Source organism: Rana temporaria, chromosome 2 (assembly GCF_905171775.1).
Source record: "Rana temporaria chromosome 2, aRanTem1.1, whole genome shotgun sequence".
NCBI classification, from domain to species: Eukaryota; Metazoa; Chordata; class Amphibia; order Anura; family Ranidae; genus Rana; species Rana temporaria.
The window spans coordinates 102439991-102458366 of NC_053490.1; the positions used below are offsets into that span (position 1 = coordinate 102439991).

The 18376-nt window shown below is 41.6% G+C and overlaps 1 protein-coding gene across 1 annotated transcript in view; it reads left to right on the forward strand.

Moving 5' to 3' along the window:
* TNS2 (tensin 2) overlaps positions 1 to 18376 on the forward strand; it is a 272141-nt gene that overhangs the window by 220775 nt on the left and 32990 nt on the right. The window contains 2 exon segments of the mRNA XM_040340630.1: positions 1033 to 1149; positions 5965 to 7389. Coding sequence (XP_040196564.1) covers positions 1033 to 1149; positions 5965 to 7389 — 1542 coding nt within the window.

Here is an 18376-nt window from a genome sequence, read left to right on the forward strand (position 1 = left end):
TTTGTAAACGCTATAAATTTTGCGCAAACCAACCGATAAACGCTTATTGCGGTTTTTCTTACCGAAAATAGGTAGAAGAATACGTATCGGCCTAAACTGAGGAAAACATTTTTTTTTATATATTTTTGGGGAATAATTATTATAGCAAAAAGTAAAAAATATTGAATTTTTTTCAAAATTGTCGCTCTATTTTTGTTTATAGCGCAAAAAAAAAAACTGCAGAGGTGATCAAATACCACCAAAAGAAAGCTCTATTTGTGGGAAAAAAATTCCAATTCCAATTTTGTTAGCGAGCCACGTCGCAGTCCCGAATCGCAAAACCTGGCCTGGTCCTTTAGCTGCACTTTGGTCCGGGTCTTAAGTGGTTAAGCACTCATTTACACCACAATCCCCGCATTCATTGTGTAGTTCCGTGTGTGGGCTCACACACATTTGTAATGCATTTTTTGTTTGCTTTTGGAGTCCAGTTGTTGTAAATTTTTTAGGCATTATTTATGTTTTTTTTTTTTATGAACATGTGTTCCAGGACATTTATGTGCAAACACAATGCAGCATGCCGTACACTTTTTTAGACGCACATGAAAGCATTACGATTAGGTAAACTTGGCTCGTTGAAATACATTCATTTTTCTTGTATATGTGTTCATACTGCGTTTAAAAACTTGTTTGTCTGCATCTTGTGTAAGCGAGCCAAGGGAATATCCGGCTTGGTTTGTACAGGGACTGCTTTCATTTTTCATTTCTTTCGGTTTTGAACAAAGTCTCACTTCATTTGTTTTGGCTGCAGAGTGTGGTAAAATGGTTAATCACGGAATTACATTATGGTAATCTTGCGTAAATCCTCAATATTTGTCCTGTTTCCTCCCATTGCCTTATACTGTATATCATGTCCCCTTTACATTTGTGTACTGACCTTTGTGACATGAGAGTTCCTACACATCTGGCTCAAACCTACACAGCACTTCAATGTTATGTCTACTTGCCTTCCTGAAGTCCACTAACATGTTGTGATATCTTCCCCGGTCATTAAAGGGCGAGATGTAGTCCGGAAGGATCCCAGCATTTCGGTTGATTATGACATCACTGATCCATTAGTCCGTTATGACTCCTATGAGAACCTCAACGTTAACCATGAGGACAGCCTGGAGGGTGAGTTGACCACATGTGTGATATAAGCTTTTAGCGGAAGCGTTTAACCTATAGCATGGGGGTCTCTATAATTCTGTGTCTGTCATGCAGTTTAGCCTGCAGGGTTAGATTTAGACGATTAGTCATTTCCTTTGAAATGATTAGTAAGTAAGCATAGAGGTTAGAATCCAGGTTAATATTATGGTGACCTTATGTTACTGTGGGCTTTAGATAAAACAATTAAATTTTTAAGGCATTGAAGTCTTTTATGTTTGTGTAACGTAACGTTGATGATTCAGTGGGAAAGGAAGAGACGGGAAAAATATGTCTCTTGTATACCTAAAGCTGAACACCAGACATAAATACTTTCATTTAAATATATTGTTCAATAGCCATAATGAATATACACATACTAATATGCACGAAATGCTGTAGAAAAACAAGATACTACTTTGAAATAATGGTGATATTAACATTGTGCAGCACGTAGTCTGTGTAGAGCAGGGATATGCAATTAGTGGACCTCCAGCTGTTGCAAAACTACAAGCCCCATCATGCCTCTGTCGCTGGGTGTCATGCTTTTGGCTGTCAGAATCTTGCTATGCCTCATGGGACCTGTAGTTCCGCAACAGCTGGAGGTCCGCTAATTGCATATATCTGGTGTAGAGGATAGACCTGTAGATGGCCTAATCACCCCCTCCCATAAAATCCCCCCCCCCCCCCATCACAAATCATCATTCATCCAAATCTTCTCTTCCTTCACAAGTTCCCCCACCCCCACCAGGTACAAATCTTTGTTACTACTTCCCCCTTCACCCCAGATCATCATGTCCCTCCAGTACAATTCCCCTTCCCTCCTTGAGTTTACAGACTTCAGAACAGCACAGCAGAATGCTGGGAAATGTCCTTCTTCCCAGGTCCCCCACCAGGTTGTGTCATGTGACATGTCGAAGTCAAGTAGGGGCAGCTTCCCCCAGCTCTGAAGTCTGTAGGTGGCTGGTGGGGAAAGATTCCAGCTGCTGCAGCGGAGGGTGATCTTGGCAGGGTATGTGTCCTGGGTGCCTGTCTCTAATCACACCATGAATGTGGGACTCTGGTTGCGATTTTGTTTTCCAAACAGTCTTATGCCACGTACACACGGTCGGAATTTCCGACAACAAATGTTCGATGGGAGCTTGTTGTCGGAAATTCCCAACCGTGTGTATTTGCTGTCAGAATTTCCGACAACAAAACTGGTTCTCAAATTTTCCGACAACAAAATCCGTTCTCGTAAATTACGATTGTGTGTGGACAATTCCGACACACAAAATTTGCTCGGTCTGGTGAAACTAGCGTTCGTAATGGAGATAGCACATTCGTCACGCTGTAATGGACTGAAAAGCACAAGGCTGAAAAGCGCGAATGATCTCTCACCAAACTTCTACTAACACGACTGGTATTGAACTTCCCTTTAATAGTGCCGTCGTACGTCTTGTACGTCACCGCGTTCTTGGCGTTCGGAATTTCCGACAACATTTGTGTGACTGTGTGTATGCAAGACAAGTTTGAGCCAACATCCGTCAGAAAAAAATCCACGGTTTTGTTGTCGGAATTTCTGATTGTCTGTGCACGGCAATATACATTTATATAGTCAGTTTTACCTTGCTTAGAGTTTACACTTTCTTTATCATCAAATAATGATGACCAATCATGGTTCATAGCAATTGGCCCCAAACAAGGTATTTGTATCTGATTCGTTGGCCATAGACATGAGTTTTTTGGGGGCAGACTCAATGGACCACTTGGTTTTTCACTCCCGTCACTCTTCTATGTTTCTATGAGTTTAGCAATTTAACTGTTGGACAAATATGCTCTTGTTTTGAACATATACAGTATCTGACAAAAGTGAGTACACCCCTCACATTTTTGTAAATATTTTATTATATCTTTTCACACTGAAGAAATTACACTTTGCTACAGTGTAAAGTGGTGAATGTACATCTTGTATAACAGTGTAAATTTGCTGTCCACTCAAAATAACTCAACACACAGCTATTAATGTCTAAACCGCTGGCAACAAAAGTGAGTACACCCCTAAGTGAAAATGTCCAAATTGGGCCCAAAGGGTCATTATTTTGTGTGGCCACCATTATTTTCCAGCACTGCCTTAACCTTCTTGGGCATGGAGTTCACCAGAGCGTCACAGGTTGTTACTGTAGTCCTCTTCCACTCCTTCATGACGACATCATGGAGCTGGTGGATGTAATAGACCTTGCGCTCCTCCACCTTCTGTTTTGAGTATCCCCCCCCCCCCAGATGCTCAATAGAGTTTAGGTCTGAAGACATGTTTGGCCAATCCATCACCTTTACCCTCAGCTTATTTAGCAAGGGAGTGGTCGTCTTGGAGGTGTGTTTTGGGTCGTTATCATCTTGGAGTACTGCCCTGTGACCCAGTCTCCGAAGGGAGGAGATCATGCTCTGCTTTAGTATGTCAAAGTACATGTTGGCATTCATGGTTCCCTCGATGAACTGTAGCTCCCCAGTGTCGGCAGCACTCATGCAGCCCCAGACAATGACACTCCCACCACCATGCTTGATTGTAGGCAAGAAACACTTGTCTTTGTACTGCTTACCAGGTTGCCGCGACACACGCTTGTCACCATCTGAACCAAATAAGTTTATCTTGGTCTCATCAGACCACAGGACTTGGTTACAGTAATCCATGTCCTTAGTCTGCTTGTCTTCAGCAAACAGTTTGCAGGCTTCCTTGTGCATCATCTTTAGAAGAGGCTTCCTTCTGGGACGACAGCCATGCAGACCAATTTGATGAAGTGTGTGGCGTATGGTCTGAGCACTGACAGGCTGACTACCCACCACCCCTTCAATCTCTGCAGCAATGCTGGCAGCACTCATATGTTTATTTCCCAAAGACAACCTCTGGATATGACACTGAGCACATGCACTCAACTGCTTTGGTCGACCATGGCGAGGCCTGTTCTGAGTGGAACCTGTCCTGTTTAACCGCTGTATGGCCTTAGCCACCGAGCTGCAGCTCAGTTTTAGGGTCTTGGCAATCTTCCTATATGTAGAGAAATTATTTTTCTCAGATCCTCAGAGTTCTTTGCCATGAGGTGCCATGTTGAACTGCCAGTGACCAGTATGAGAGCGTGAAAGCGATAATGCCAAATGTAACACACCTGCTCGCCATACACGTCTGAGACCTTGTAACACTAATGAGTCACATGACACCGGTAAGGGAAAATGGCTAATTGGGCCCAATTTGGACATTTTCATTTATTATTATTATTATTATTCAGGATTTATATAGCACCAACAGTTTATGCATCTCTTTACGATATAAAAGGGAAACAATACAGTTATAATACAATAAAATACAAGAGGATTAAGAGGGCCCTGCTCAGAAGAGCTTACAATCTAATAGATAGGGGTGTACTTACTTTTATTGCCAGTGGTTTAGACATTAATGGCTGTGTGTTGCAATTGGTTCCACTAAATTTTAGTTAGGGATATCAAAGGGGGCTGAATATTTTCTGATTAATCGATTAATCAAAACAATAATCGGCCAACTAATCGATTATGAAAATAATCGTTAGTTGCAGCCCAACACTGAGCTCATTCTAAGGGGATAAATGGTTTTAAATGACAAATGGTTTTCAACATTTTTTTACAAATAAATATTTTAAAAGTGTGGCGTGGCGTGTGGCCCCCTTTGATACCCCTAACTAAAATCTAGTGGAACCAATTGCCTTCAGAAGTCACCTAATTAGTAAATAGAGTCCACCTGTGTGTAATTTAATCTCAGTATAAATACAACTGTTCTGTGAAGCCCTCAAAGGTTTGTTAGAGTACCTTAGTGAACAAACAGCATCACAAAGGCCAAGGAATCATCTGATCCTTTGTCAGAGAACTTACAGGCCCTTGAGGCGATTAAGTTCGCATTTGTTGCGCTATACAAGTTACTCACTCACTCACTCAGGCATAGCTTCCTTTTCATCCAGTAAGGCCATTCACTGTACGGCACATGTTAAAAGATCCTCCTATTGCTTCTTAACAACACTGCCTTAAAATTAAGAATTCATTGAATACAGGGCAAAAACAAATCCATCTGTCCCAATTGGTATAGGCACTCATTTCTAATTTCATGTTTTGGCTATCATGCTGTACTAATTTTGCTTAGTTTGTTGACTCCTTTAAAGCAGAACTATAGGCAATGCTGTCCCATACCCAAAACAGGGAGTGAGAATAAATCCCTGCAAATTAGGGAAATCCCTTGGGGGACCCCCAGGTCATCAGAACTAGTGTTTTCCGATTGGAAGATTTCCCCTCTATTACTTTTCTGGGGACAACCTAAAATTTGGGATTTTCTTTTACTTTCAATGTTAATGGTAAACAGGACAAATAGAGATGATGGATCCCCCTAATGTGGGCACCGACAGCATTAAAAACTGACAAGTGTTCTAATCCCTCTCCACTGTACCCAAAACAAAATATATTTTTTTGCCTTTAGTTATGCTTTAGTGTCGGTTCACATTGGGGCGACTTGTCAGGTGAACGATCAAATCCGAGCGACTTAAGTCGGTCCGACTTGGCTTGTATAGACTTCTATTAAAGAAGTCCTTTGCAAGCCACGCTGAAGTTGCACCGCTTCATAGTTGAGCGACTTTGAAGATGCCCCAGTGTGAACCAAGCCTTAAAGTTGGTCTATTATATTTCTTAACAACATCAAACACTCTTATTTACTTTCATTGTATTATCAATTATGTCTATGACTTCATAAGTTTCTTCAGTTGTTTTTCTGTCTTTTGTTCATCTTTTTCTATCATTCTATTTGCATAGATCTTAATCATACTCGTGGCCCATTGGATGGAAGTCTGTATGCCCGAGTGAAGAAGAAGACAACACCATTGACATCTACTAATGGAAGTCCTGAGCAACATGGACGTCTTTTGTCTGTCAGCAGTGACTCCGGCCATTCTTCAGCTGCTACAGAAAGGTTTGAGGAGACTCCACAAAAAATATTACCAACAGCTGCTGAGAGACAAGACTTGGAGAAACTTCTGGGTGGTTTTGGAGTCAGTGTAAAGCAGGAGGCTGAGCCCCAGTACTCTCAGGTTCTCAGACGTGAGGAAGTGGTAACTACAAATGCACACCAGAAGCAGAATTTCGAAGGAAGACTTCAAGATGTACAATATCAGGTTAATCATGGAGTGCCAAGCCAGAACATTCAGCCAAAAATAAATGGAGAATCAAAACTTCAGTATTCCCCTCCGTGGTCTGCAATGTCTGATGAAGGAGCATCTCAAAGTTTACCTTTAACGCCCCCATCCTGGGAAGAACAGAGGGAATCACCTTGTGAAAATCCTTGGGAGGGCCAGGCAGATCGTGAGACAGCCATTCTAGAAGAAGAAATGGGACAGATTGGTGGCTTAGCTATCTACCCAGGAAGAAGGTCTTTATTATCTAGACACTGCTCTTGTAGATCGGGATATGCAGGTCCCAGTATTGAGGGGCCTCCTAACAGGCCCTACTTCAGATCAGATGGAATCTTTGATTCCCGTGGTCCACCAGGAACAAGTGCTGTACTGCAAGGTGTTCACTATCCAGGCATATATGGAGAACAAGAGAGAAGGAGGCTGTATCGCTCCTTGTCTGAAGGACCTCAACATTATCCAAATCAGACACAAAGTCCACCAAAATGAGGTAGTCTCAGAGAAAATCGGCAGTACATGTGCCAACCTCCTGCTCATGAACCTGTTTTGCCACCTATGTGCCCCTGTTCCCATTGCCAGAGTTCACCTTGCTACCCTATGCCAAACTTGTGGCCCTTGGATGGAGGGAAGATGCCACCACTTCAGCATTTTCATCGAGAACAACTTCCATTACACCTATCACAGCCTTATGGACAGCCCAACCATGATATTCTACCTCCCTTTCAGGTTCCCTCATCTAAGATGCACTATGGGTTCCCCATTTCTCATAATGAAGATTCTATGCATTATAACCATTTCGCAGATGCAGGATATGCCCATGCTTATCCACATTTCTTGCACCCTTCTTATCTTCCTACACACTGTCCACCTAATGGTTATGGTGCCCATTCCTTTTCCACATGTATGTCTTCCTACAACCAACCTGGCAGTCCATCTCCTCCAAGCTCTGTGTCTCCCATTGTCCCTTCCTGTTCTGGCCCTCGGAGAATGAGCGGTGACACCATGTCAGCAGGCAGCACTGGGGAATTAACACCACCACAACAACCGAATGGTGAGTAGAATGAAACAAACTTTATTAAAAATATATTAAAGCAACTCTTTACTTGCCACTGTTTACTGAAGCCACCATCAAGTATAAACTATTCAGAGTTGTAATGTATAGACAGTTAACATACATTCTGCTCCTAGAGACCTGCCATATTACCTCCTGCTCAGAGGTGAAGCCAGACTGGTGGTAACCATGGCCAGCACATCAAAGACACATGTGTCTTTCCTAGGACAGGAAGTAAGGTATCAGTGTTTCAGGAGTGGTTAAAGACAGAGATAAGGACTTGGCTAATGGCTTCCGAGAAAGTTATATTTTGCATTATTAAAGTACAACTAAAAAAATTATTTTTTTAGTTTTGAACAGAGTGGAGATGGATTTGAACACCTGTCAATTTTTAATTCTGCCTGTGCCCCCAATGTGGGAGATTCATCCTCTCTATTTGTCCTGTTTACCATTATCATTGACAGTGAAAGTAAAGAAAATCTCAAATTTTGAGTTGTCTCCAGAAAGGTAATAGAGGGAAAATCTTCCAATTAGGACACTAGTTTTGGTGACCTGGGGGTCCCCAAGGGATTTCCTCAATTTGCAGGGATTTCTTCTCACTTCCTACTTTGGCTATTGGACAGGAAGTGAAAGAAAATCTGCCCAATGGGACACAGTTGGCAAAAAATAAACTGACAGCTGTTATGATCTTGGGTATTTGCAATAATCAAATTGCCACAGCTGTTTTGTTGCCAACATGCAGCATATTAACTATTTCCAGACAGAAATGTTTTTTTTTTCTAGTCTAAAGATGACTTTAAAAAGATGTGATCTATTCAGATTATAGTATGTGTGTTTACGTGGAGTGCATTTTACATCTGACTCTTGCACTTGTCAAGTTGAACTGGTAGCCAGCTAGAGATTTTGAGTGCAGTGCCACCTGCAGTCAAAACTTAGTATAACATCCACACGCTTGTGAACAGTCACTCCCAAGAGGTTGGTAAATATTATTAAAGTAAAGTGATTCTTTTTTTTTTTATGAAGATCTATAGTAATTGATCAATATATTTATATTCAAATGTACAACAATAACATTCAGGGCATCTGTATTACGCAGCTTGAATATACTCTGCTAGATGTGTATGTGCAATTTGGTGTTGAGAAAGCTTGAGCTTCCAGAATTTGGAACTGCTCCGTCCCACAATGGGAACCATTTTTATGCCCTAGCATTTTGTAGCTGGCATGTAAATGTTAGTAGGGTGTAAGTTATTATCTTTAGATTTAAAACAAAAACATAATTCAAGGTTCCCAAAAAAAATATTCCCAACCTAAATTTGTGGTGGACTATTTCGGTACTGATTGACAAAAGCGTAATTCTTAGATAAAAATCATTATTTATAGCAAAAAAAAAAAACATAAAAATTACTTACAAAATTCATGAGAAAAAGTTGAATAATCATAATACAAATACTCAGGGTTCCCCCAAGAGATATGCGTTGATTGAGTGTGTCTCATAAATTGATCTTTCCTCTACTAGTTTCGGGGTAGAAACACTGCTTCTTTAGGAGGAATAATCTAAAAGACAAATATTGAATAAATCAGGACAAATAAATTACCATTGAAAGATTTAGTGCCGGTTCACACTACAGCGACATGAAAGTCGGCACGACTTTGCGAGACAACTTCAAGGCAACGTCGAGGCAACTTCAAGTCACCTTCAGGACAGGCAACTTTGCCAGTGGCCAATCAAACAATAATCAGCTCTGTGGGAGGGAGGGGTTTGTATGAGAAAACTATTTTCTCTTCCTGTAAAGTTGCTTCAGTTAAGACACTGATCCGACTTTGGAGGCGACTTCCATTGAAATCAATGTCTGCTTATGTTTGTTTTCTTTTGCTGAATTATAATTGTCTAAGTGCCCGTTCACACTACCGCGATTTGTGATCCGACTTGTGTCGCCCCAAGTCGCGCGACATAAGAAATTACATTAAAGTGAATAAGAGCAGTCTTAATGCACACTACTGAAGTCGTTCCGACTTCAGAAAAAGATTCCTGTACTATTTCAAGGCGACTTGTTCGCCTTGAAATAGTACAGGAATCTTTTTCTGAAGTCGGAACGACTTCAGTAGTGTGCATTAAGACTGCTCTTATTCACTTTAATGTAATTTCTTATGTCGCGCGACTTGGGGCGACACAAGTCGGATCACAAATCGCGGTAGTGTGAACGGGCACTTAGACAATTATAATTCAGCAAAAGAAAACAAACATAAGCAGACAGTAAATAATGTATTTATTTATTTTTGCTGTCTGCTTATGTTTGTTTTCTTTTGCTGAATTATAATTGTCAGGTTGGGGCTATAGAGAAGCCTTTGAAGCAAGCGTGGGAGGAGATGACAAGGGAACTAGAGAGCAGGAGGTCTTGGGAGGAGCAAAGAGAACAGTTTGGTTGTTGTCTTAACATGAGGTTGGTGATGTAGCTGGGGCAGAGTTGGTAATGGCTTTGTAGGTTGTTGTTAGTATTTTGAATTGCATTTGTTGCGTGAGCAGAAGCAAATGGAGAGCTTAGCAGAAAGGGGTAGCGGAAACCTAATGTTTGGTAAGGTGGATGAGTCTGGAAGCAGAATTCACAATGGACTGAAGGAGTGATTAGTGTTGCTCACGAATATTCGTATTGCGAATATTCGGCTCGAATATGGCATATTCGAGTATTCGCGATATATTTCGAATTTCGCAATGAATATTCGCAATTCCGAATATTCGCATTTTTTCAATTTTATTTTTAAAACAGATCACATCCTATTGACGTCTAAAAGCATTGCTGGTATGATTAGAGACCCTGGGCCGAGTAGCTAAGCTGAGGCGATCCTTTTATGTTGCCGAATATAAACAAAAAAAAAAAAAATTGCGAATTTTCGCTAATGCGAATGCGAAAATGATTGCGAATTTTCGATAACTGTGGTAGGAGAACTCTGATTGTCTCTGATGCAAAAGGGGGGGGCTTTGTGTATGTTTCTGTTATGAATATTTGTATGTTTGATATTATTTATTTTTGTAAGAAGGAAAAAATTGTGCATACCTTAAAAAAAGGGGAGAATACAGCAGCAACTCAAAAATGTTATACAACATAAATTAATACAAGACAGAAAATGGAGTCGCTCTACAAGAATAAAAAATATGTCTAGTGACAAGACATGTGGGCAAATTATAAAATAAGCAAGCGCAAATAACTTGTGAAATACACAGTGAAACAAATATATAAAGAAATATAGTCCCAATAATAGAAAAATAATCTTTCATAAAAATGTCTTTGATATGTGAAGTGAAAAAAAGTCCAAAGCATGCAGCATGAACGTGTTCAATCTTCAAGGTGTTTGATTGACAAACGGCTGTGACAGATGGATAGAGTAAAGAATCACCACCAATGCAAAACACTTTTTATTTTCTATTGTAAAATATCAAGAATATTCTGAGCCAATCAGAGTGCTCCTTCCGCATTTGCCGAATATTCGCAATTATTTTGTATTGTAAAATATCAAGAATATTCTGAGCCAATCAGAGTGCTCCTTCCGCATTTGCCGAATATTCGAAATTATTTTGTATTGTAAAATATCAAGAATATTCTGAGCCAATCAGAGTGCTCCTTCCGCATTTGCCGAATATTCGCAATTATTTTGTATTGTAAAATATCAAGAATATTCTGAGCCAATCAGAGTGCTCCTTCCGCATTTGCCGAATATTCGCAATTATTTTGTATTGTAAAATATCACGAATATTCTGAGCCAATCAGAGTGCTCCTACCGCAGTTATCGAAAATTCGCAATTATTTTCGCATTCGCAATAGCGAAAATTCGCAATCATTTCATTTCGATAAAATATCACGAATATTCGAATTTAGCGAATATATCTCGAATATTCGACTATATATTCGAGATATATCGCGAAATCGAATATGGCGTATTCTGCTCAACACTAGGAGTGATAGCCTATGTAAAGGTAGGCCAATGAGGAGGGAGATGCATTACTCAAGGCAAAATACTTTGTTTTGTCATTTGTTAAGAAGGGGAATATTTTTGCATATGTTACAGAGGTTGAGGTAGAAAGGTTTGGAGAGTGATTCAATTTGGAGCCAAAAGGAGAGTTTGGAATCCAGGATGGAGCATGTGGGGAGGGACTGATAGTTGTGCTATTGATCTTGATGGAGAAATCAGGTAAGGGGAATGGGTGGGAAGAAATTTTATGAGCTTAGGTTTGAAAAGATTGAGTTTGAGGAAGTGTTTTGACATCCATACTGATATGTCAATAAATTTGCGATGCAAAAGGTGACTGATGGGGTGATCTACCGGTGAAAAGATAGATTTGGATGTTGTCAGCATAGAAATGGTATTGGAAACCGTGGAAGGGACTATCAGCTGACCCAGGGAGGAGGTGTTGATAGAGAACAGCAGAGGTCTGAGGAAAGAACCTTGGGGGACCCCAACAGAAAGAGGAGAGTAGGAGGTAAAGTTGTAAGTGACACTGAAGATGCAGTGACACACAGAGAATGGAGACCAAGGGAATGGAGTATATTGAGGAGGTGGGGATGGTCAACAGTATCAAAGATAGAGAGGACTAAGAGTAAGAGTACAGAGTAGTGACCATTTGTTTTAGCAGTTAGTAATTCATTGGGGAGTTTTAGGAAAGCAGTTTCTGTGGAAGGCTGCTGGCTGTTATCAGTGAGGTGGTAGCTCAGGCAAATGTAGACTAGGGTTCTAGGAGTATGAAAGTAAAAAGAAGCAAAGAGATGGGTCATAGGTTGTTAAGATTGGTAGGGTTTAGCAAGGGTGTTTCAAGTACAAAGGGAGAGATTAAAGATGTGAGTTAAAGAGTGTAGGATAGACCATGAGGGTGACCGTAGTAGTTGCAAGGGAACAGAGGATATATCTCCAGAAATTAGGTGAAGCAGAAGGGTGAGGAAGGTAATATTGGAGTGTGCTTTATGTGAAGAGATATGCCCCAGTGCCCTGGGTTCAGAAGTATCAGGAGTTGATGAATGCAATAAAGAGAGAGGGCAGGAGTGAGAGTGATCTAAATAAGCTGTGTGGTGGAGAAAGAGGGGTGGAGGAAAGAGAGTTTAAGCAGAGGACAGCTGTGAGAAGGAAAGGTGAGAGGGATTAGAAAGCAGACTTGGAAAATAAAGCCTAGTACACACAGGCTGAAGTTCGGGTGGCATCAGACGGTTCAATGGAACCAACCAACATTCGGCCTGTGTGTACTGGAGCCGGTCCAACAGTGGAAGGGGCATGACCGAAAAAAGGCACATTCAATGTACCCATACATGATTGGAATCTCAGCTATCTCAGCAGAGATTCGAACCGTCTATTGCCAGGGTAAGGCTAGCAGCATAATGCACACGCTCGGGTTTTCCGAAGGGAAAAAGTCAGTCGGGAATGCTGACGGGAAAAAAGCTGGTTCTCTTTTTTGTGCTGGCGGATAATGGCAGTTTTCCCATCGGAAAAACTTCGAGGGAGCATACACACAGCTGGGATTCCCGGCCAAAAGCTCTCCTCGCAGTTTTCCTGATGGAAAACCCGGTCATGTGTATGAGGCATTAGGCTAAAAATGATGTTGATTGAGAGAGTTTAGTTCCATTTTGACATTTCCATAAATGTATCCAGGTGTTGCAAGATGTATTGCGTTGCACATAAAACCCAGCAATTGTACTTCACCCATGTTTACACTGAAAATGAATGACTATACATCCAAAGTGGCATCGGGCAAATGCTTGCAAACACAGCACAATTATAATATAGATGTGATACAAATGTACTGTAGTTCAGTTGCCCCTGGGCATGGTTTGACTCATTTACTCCACAAAGCAGCTAAGATGACTCCTGGAAATTTCCTCTCCTGACTTTTCCCAGTTTACTGCGTCATTGTCCAGTCAGAAATTTATTTTCCAAGCACAGGGAGTGTGCCAAACCAAAAAGCGATTATTTCCCTACTGCAGGATCACTGAAGCTCTGTTCCTTTTGGATTGCTGACAGATTCTACTGTAGGATTGCCAGTGTTGGCTGAAATGAAAATCTGGCCTGGCTTTACATGCAGAGTATAGCTGAATAAATGTAACCAACTGAAACTTATAGCTGTATTTGAAGGAACCAGTATGACAAAAATATGTAGGCTGCACCACTAACCACCTTATGAAAACACCACTTGGCTTAGTAGTGTGTCCTGAATAGCAGTGTTGGTTCCGTGATTGACTTTTCTTGTAATTGCTCTCTAAAGTGTAGCCCCGCCCATCTAAAAAATCTTGTTATAAGGTAGGGCAGGGACATACACTTTGTACATGGTAATGCTGTCTTTGCTCTTTACACATATGTAGGTATTCCAAGCATCCATTGAGTCCATTGTAGAAAACGCTCTATCCACATTTATGAAGCTGTCAGATATGGAATGTTGAGGTTTAGTATTCCATCCTATTCTGTTCTAATTAGCAAAATTATACATATTATAGATCTCGATAGTGTATGAGAAGATTTTTAAACATTGCAGTCTCACTGTGCCCATTGCAGTCTTACTGTGCCATGCCTCACTGTGCCCATTGCAGTCTCACTGTGCCATACCTCACTGTGCCCATTGCAGTCTCACTGTGCCATACCTCACTGCGCCCATTGAAGTCTCACTGTGCCATACCTCTCTGTGCCCGTGTACCTGCAATCTTGACAGGCATCCATTTTTTAAAAGTTGCGGCTTCCTCTTGGTGTTCCGTTGCAACATGACAAGTTGGTGTTACCGTGTGTATGCAAGCCAAGCTTGAGCAGAATTCTGTCGGAAAAACTATCCGATTTTTTTTTTTTTCATCTGAAAATCCGTTTGTGTGTACGCAGCATAAGAAAGTACATGTGCTGCCTGATTGTTTGGGGAACTCATTAGGGAACATCCAGTTAGTCAAGAACTCACTTGAGATTACGGTAGTTACTTGGAAAAACAAAACATCTGCTTGTCCAAGTAAAAAAACATTATTCTATGGACTTGCTGTACAAAGCCCTTTTGCATTGAAACTGTTTGCTGTCATGCAAAAAAAAAAAGTCTGTCTCCACTGTATTATACAAAAGTTTAAAAGTTTATAAAGTTAATATAAAAACAGATATAACATGGTCTCAAATCGTGATATTCAGTTTTAAAAAAAAGGCTTTATTGAATAAATGACAGCAAGTTTTACCCACTCTCTTTTATTTGTGGCACATTTGGCAACCCATTTATATGGGAATGTTATGACTCATTCTAGTGCTGCCTAGATCATTTACAAGTCCTGTGGGCAAACATTGAAAATAGTTCTGTATGTGAAACTCCCATCTTGATTAACTCCATTGGGGAACACTTTGGTTTGTTTAGAGAGATCTCCACAGCAATGGGCGGGAGACACAAAGTCTTAGCAGAACGCAACTATACATTCCATAACCCTATTACACTTTGAGAGCCAGATGATGTCAGCTCACATGGAAATAGAGAGTATATTTTCCTCCAATGATTTATAGAAGCAGATAATTTCTTAGCTGGTTACTAGATCCACCATGACTTTTTTTTGATAATTACCCAGCTTTATTCAGCTATATTGTTAAAGTGGGGTTTCCCCTGGGAATTTTTTTGATTCCTGGACATTTGATACCAGCACCAATACCCTTGCCTCGGTCTCGTAATAGTGACCTGCATCGGGACCGCCACAGGGTGGAGTTTACTAAAGTTTTTGGCCCTAAAACATCCTGATTTCCATCTCCCTTCTTACCTCCTCCCATGCTCAACCTCAGGACTGCTCCAGAACCTCTGGAACTCCCCACCCCCATATGTCCAGCCAGGCGCTACCCTTTCCACACCTAGGTGTCCCTAAATAAGACTATTTTATTCCGGGAGGCCTACCCCACCTCCACCTAAAATGTTCTCTCAGCCAGCTCCATATCAGATAATTCCCAGCAGTTATTATTTTTGCTCCACCCCCTCCCCTTAGATTATAAACCCCTTGAGATGGGCCTTTCTATTCCTGCCTTGCACAAACTGTTGGCACCATTTAAATCCTGTTGCCCAAAGTTTAACTACCCAACTTTTAACTCCTTCCCGAATCCCAACGGAAGTTTCGGTAAGTCTCAAGGGGATGTCAGGTTTTCTAGAAAACCTTTCTTCAGGGCTTATCGGTGTGCTAACCCAGGGTTCCTTCTATATCCATCCCAAGGACAAGAGAATAGGTACAATAGATTCCCAGAGGTAGTGTACCCTGCTGAGTACGATTCAACCTGATGCTGAAAACACTGCATCATTAGACTAGCACCAGTACCCCGGCATCGGGTATTGAGTCTAACCACACATATACAATTGAAACAATGACAAAACCCACAAAAAACTCCATCCTTGTGACTGTTTTTTTGTGACCATGCCCGGGGTGTCTCATGCACCTCTACCCACTGTTAGTCAGGGAACTAGGGTGTTTCTTGAACCTAACACCACATCGGTATCCTCTAGGACCAAGAAACAAACTTGCCTATGTCCTAAATAATACCTAGGTGTTTCCTCCCCCGCAATGATCTCCCCATCCAGAACACAGAGTGAAATAATTTCCCAACATTCCTCTTTCACCACCGTGTATTGACCCTGGAATGCAAAAGACATTGTGGTCACGCTTCTGACAGAGGGAAATATCAACCTGCCCCCCAGCTTCCGTACCCTCTGATCACATGTGGGTCACTTAGCCACAAATGCAACAAGATAGAATCCCCAGTTAGTAAGTCCATTGATACCACCAGATCTACAGACCGAGTCTGCACTTCTGTATATGGGATCATACAGCACCTCACCTTTCACAATCCAAACTAGTACAGCCCATCCAGGCATTTGACCATCACTTTGGATTAGTGTAAGCGATGAGTTTTGTCAAAGTCTTACTGAGCGGTGATGCTAACTCCTCAGGCTACTGCCCTTCATACAGGTATCTGTACAATCAGCTTGATACTGGTCAATAACTCCGCCTGCCCCTGCATGTACGCCAGAGCCAATGACATATTTTTATCCTATACCCTATCACACTCTCTTCCAACCTCTTAATGTGGTTAACAAAATCTTGAGCCACTTTAAACTGGGTATTTATGTAACTTTGTTGAATGTTATCAAAAATGCCACCAATCTCTCTGAGCAACAAACCTGTGCTTATTGTCTGAAGCCATGGCTGCGAGTTTGTTCCTCAGGAGACCGCTGTCCACTCCATTACTAACACCCAAGATAGCTCCTATTCCCCCTATATAGTGCTGACTACACCCCTCCTCTTTTGGGTTACTCCTCAGAAATAAGCGTCCTGCGTGAACCTCACTTTGTGTCCGCACATCTCTGGGAGCAAGCCACGGGTCACTTGATTCAGTGTATACTCAGCATATACAGGGTAATAGGTTTTTATCAACCATTGTGAGATGCTGAAGCGCCATGTGGTGAAGGCATACTGTACCATGTTAGCCAGCGTTTATTCCCTTTATTTAACAGGGCATGTACCTGTATGTAGTTACTGGCTTTACTCGTGCAGGGATTCAATCTCTTAGGTGAGACATCAACAAGGTGTATCTCTCACATGTCCAGTAACCGAGAGCTTCTCTATAGGACTGCTAAGCTTGAGACACCGCCTCTACGAGGAAGTTTTTACCTCATCAATGTATCACCTAGCACCCTTTAGTTTGGCCAACAGACACCTTATGCATAGGTGCCAGTCTCCTAGGTACCTGCACCACATTCAGTTATGTCATACATGTCACCCATTAAAAACATTTCCTTCTTTCAATTACTGTCCGAACTCAAAACCCTCAGAACAGGATGGATTTCAGGGTGTAACCCAGTAGAGTCTGATAGGATAGTACCCAAATTGACCGTGATATATGCACAAAGTTCTGTCCCTGCCCTTAGGGATGAGAATAGAATGAGTTGGATTTTCTAATCCTTCCCTGATATGTAGCCCAGGGCCTTCCAATGTGTTCCTGATTATCTCCAGCTCCATAGTGTTTATGGTACCCAGTGACCCACCTCCTGCTCCAAAGACAGCTGCCATTAAGCCTCTCTTTTTCCTAAGTGTGAAAAAAATTGTCTGTATACCCGGATTGAAAACACCCGATACTTCATAGAGGCTGCACACCTTCTCCCTCCTCTATCAATTCGGTAATCAGACAATGTTATCCTTCACCCCTTCAAAACAAACGGCCTTCACTATTCAGACTGGACTCACATGAAAGACAGGAGTCTAGTGCCGCACTGGGGCACTGGTCTTTTTGGCATGCAAGACACAGACAACCAGTTAAGGTACACAAGTAATCTAGGACAGGAAGGACACCTATGGATATTAACTGAGGAGAATACTGCATGCCCACACATATATCGGAAGTGAGGGCCCTTGGAACAGGCAAGAGCTGGTATCATCCCATACAATCTTCCTGCACAACTTTTCTCCAGACTCAACCAAAACTATACAATACAAGGCCAGACCTATACACTTTCAACTTGTATGCAATCAGGCAGGCCCTCGTACCACACGTCTGCAGGTAAATCTAAAAGAAATTGGAAAACAAAAATTGCATAATATGTATCCATCTTGAGGAACTACTGCTACCAGACACAACTGACCAATAGACTAAGAAAAATCCCTTGCAGCACTGAGGCGCCGGGATCACTGCACAGTAGGGGGTACATGAGCCGACCGGTGTGCCTCGAGACACACAGATATTCATTAGGCAATTGGTAAAAAATAGCCACATAAAAACTGACAAACAGGAAACTCTAGGAGAAAATCGGATTGCATGGTGACACGGAAGGAAACAGGTGTGAACTACATTTTGGGGACATACAGATAGCTAGGGACATTATCATACCTTAGCCTAAGGCAATGCAACCTTGTACAGCCAGGCATAACAGCGGGGGAGTTTAAGCAGTCCTAAACACAAGTCCGGCCAAAGTAGCATCCGACCTTTACCCTTTAGAGCTATGGAACTACACGTGTCAGCATGGCTG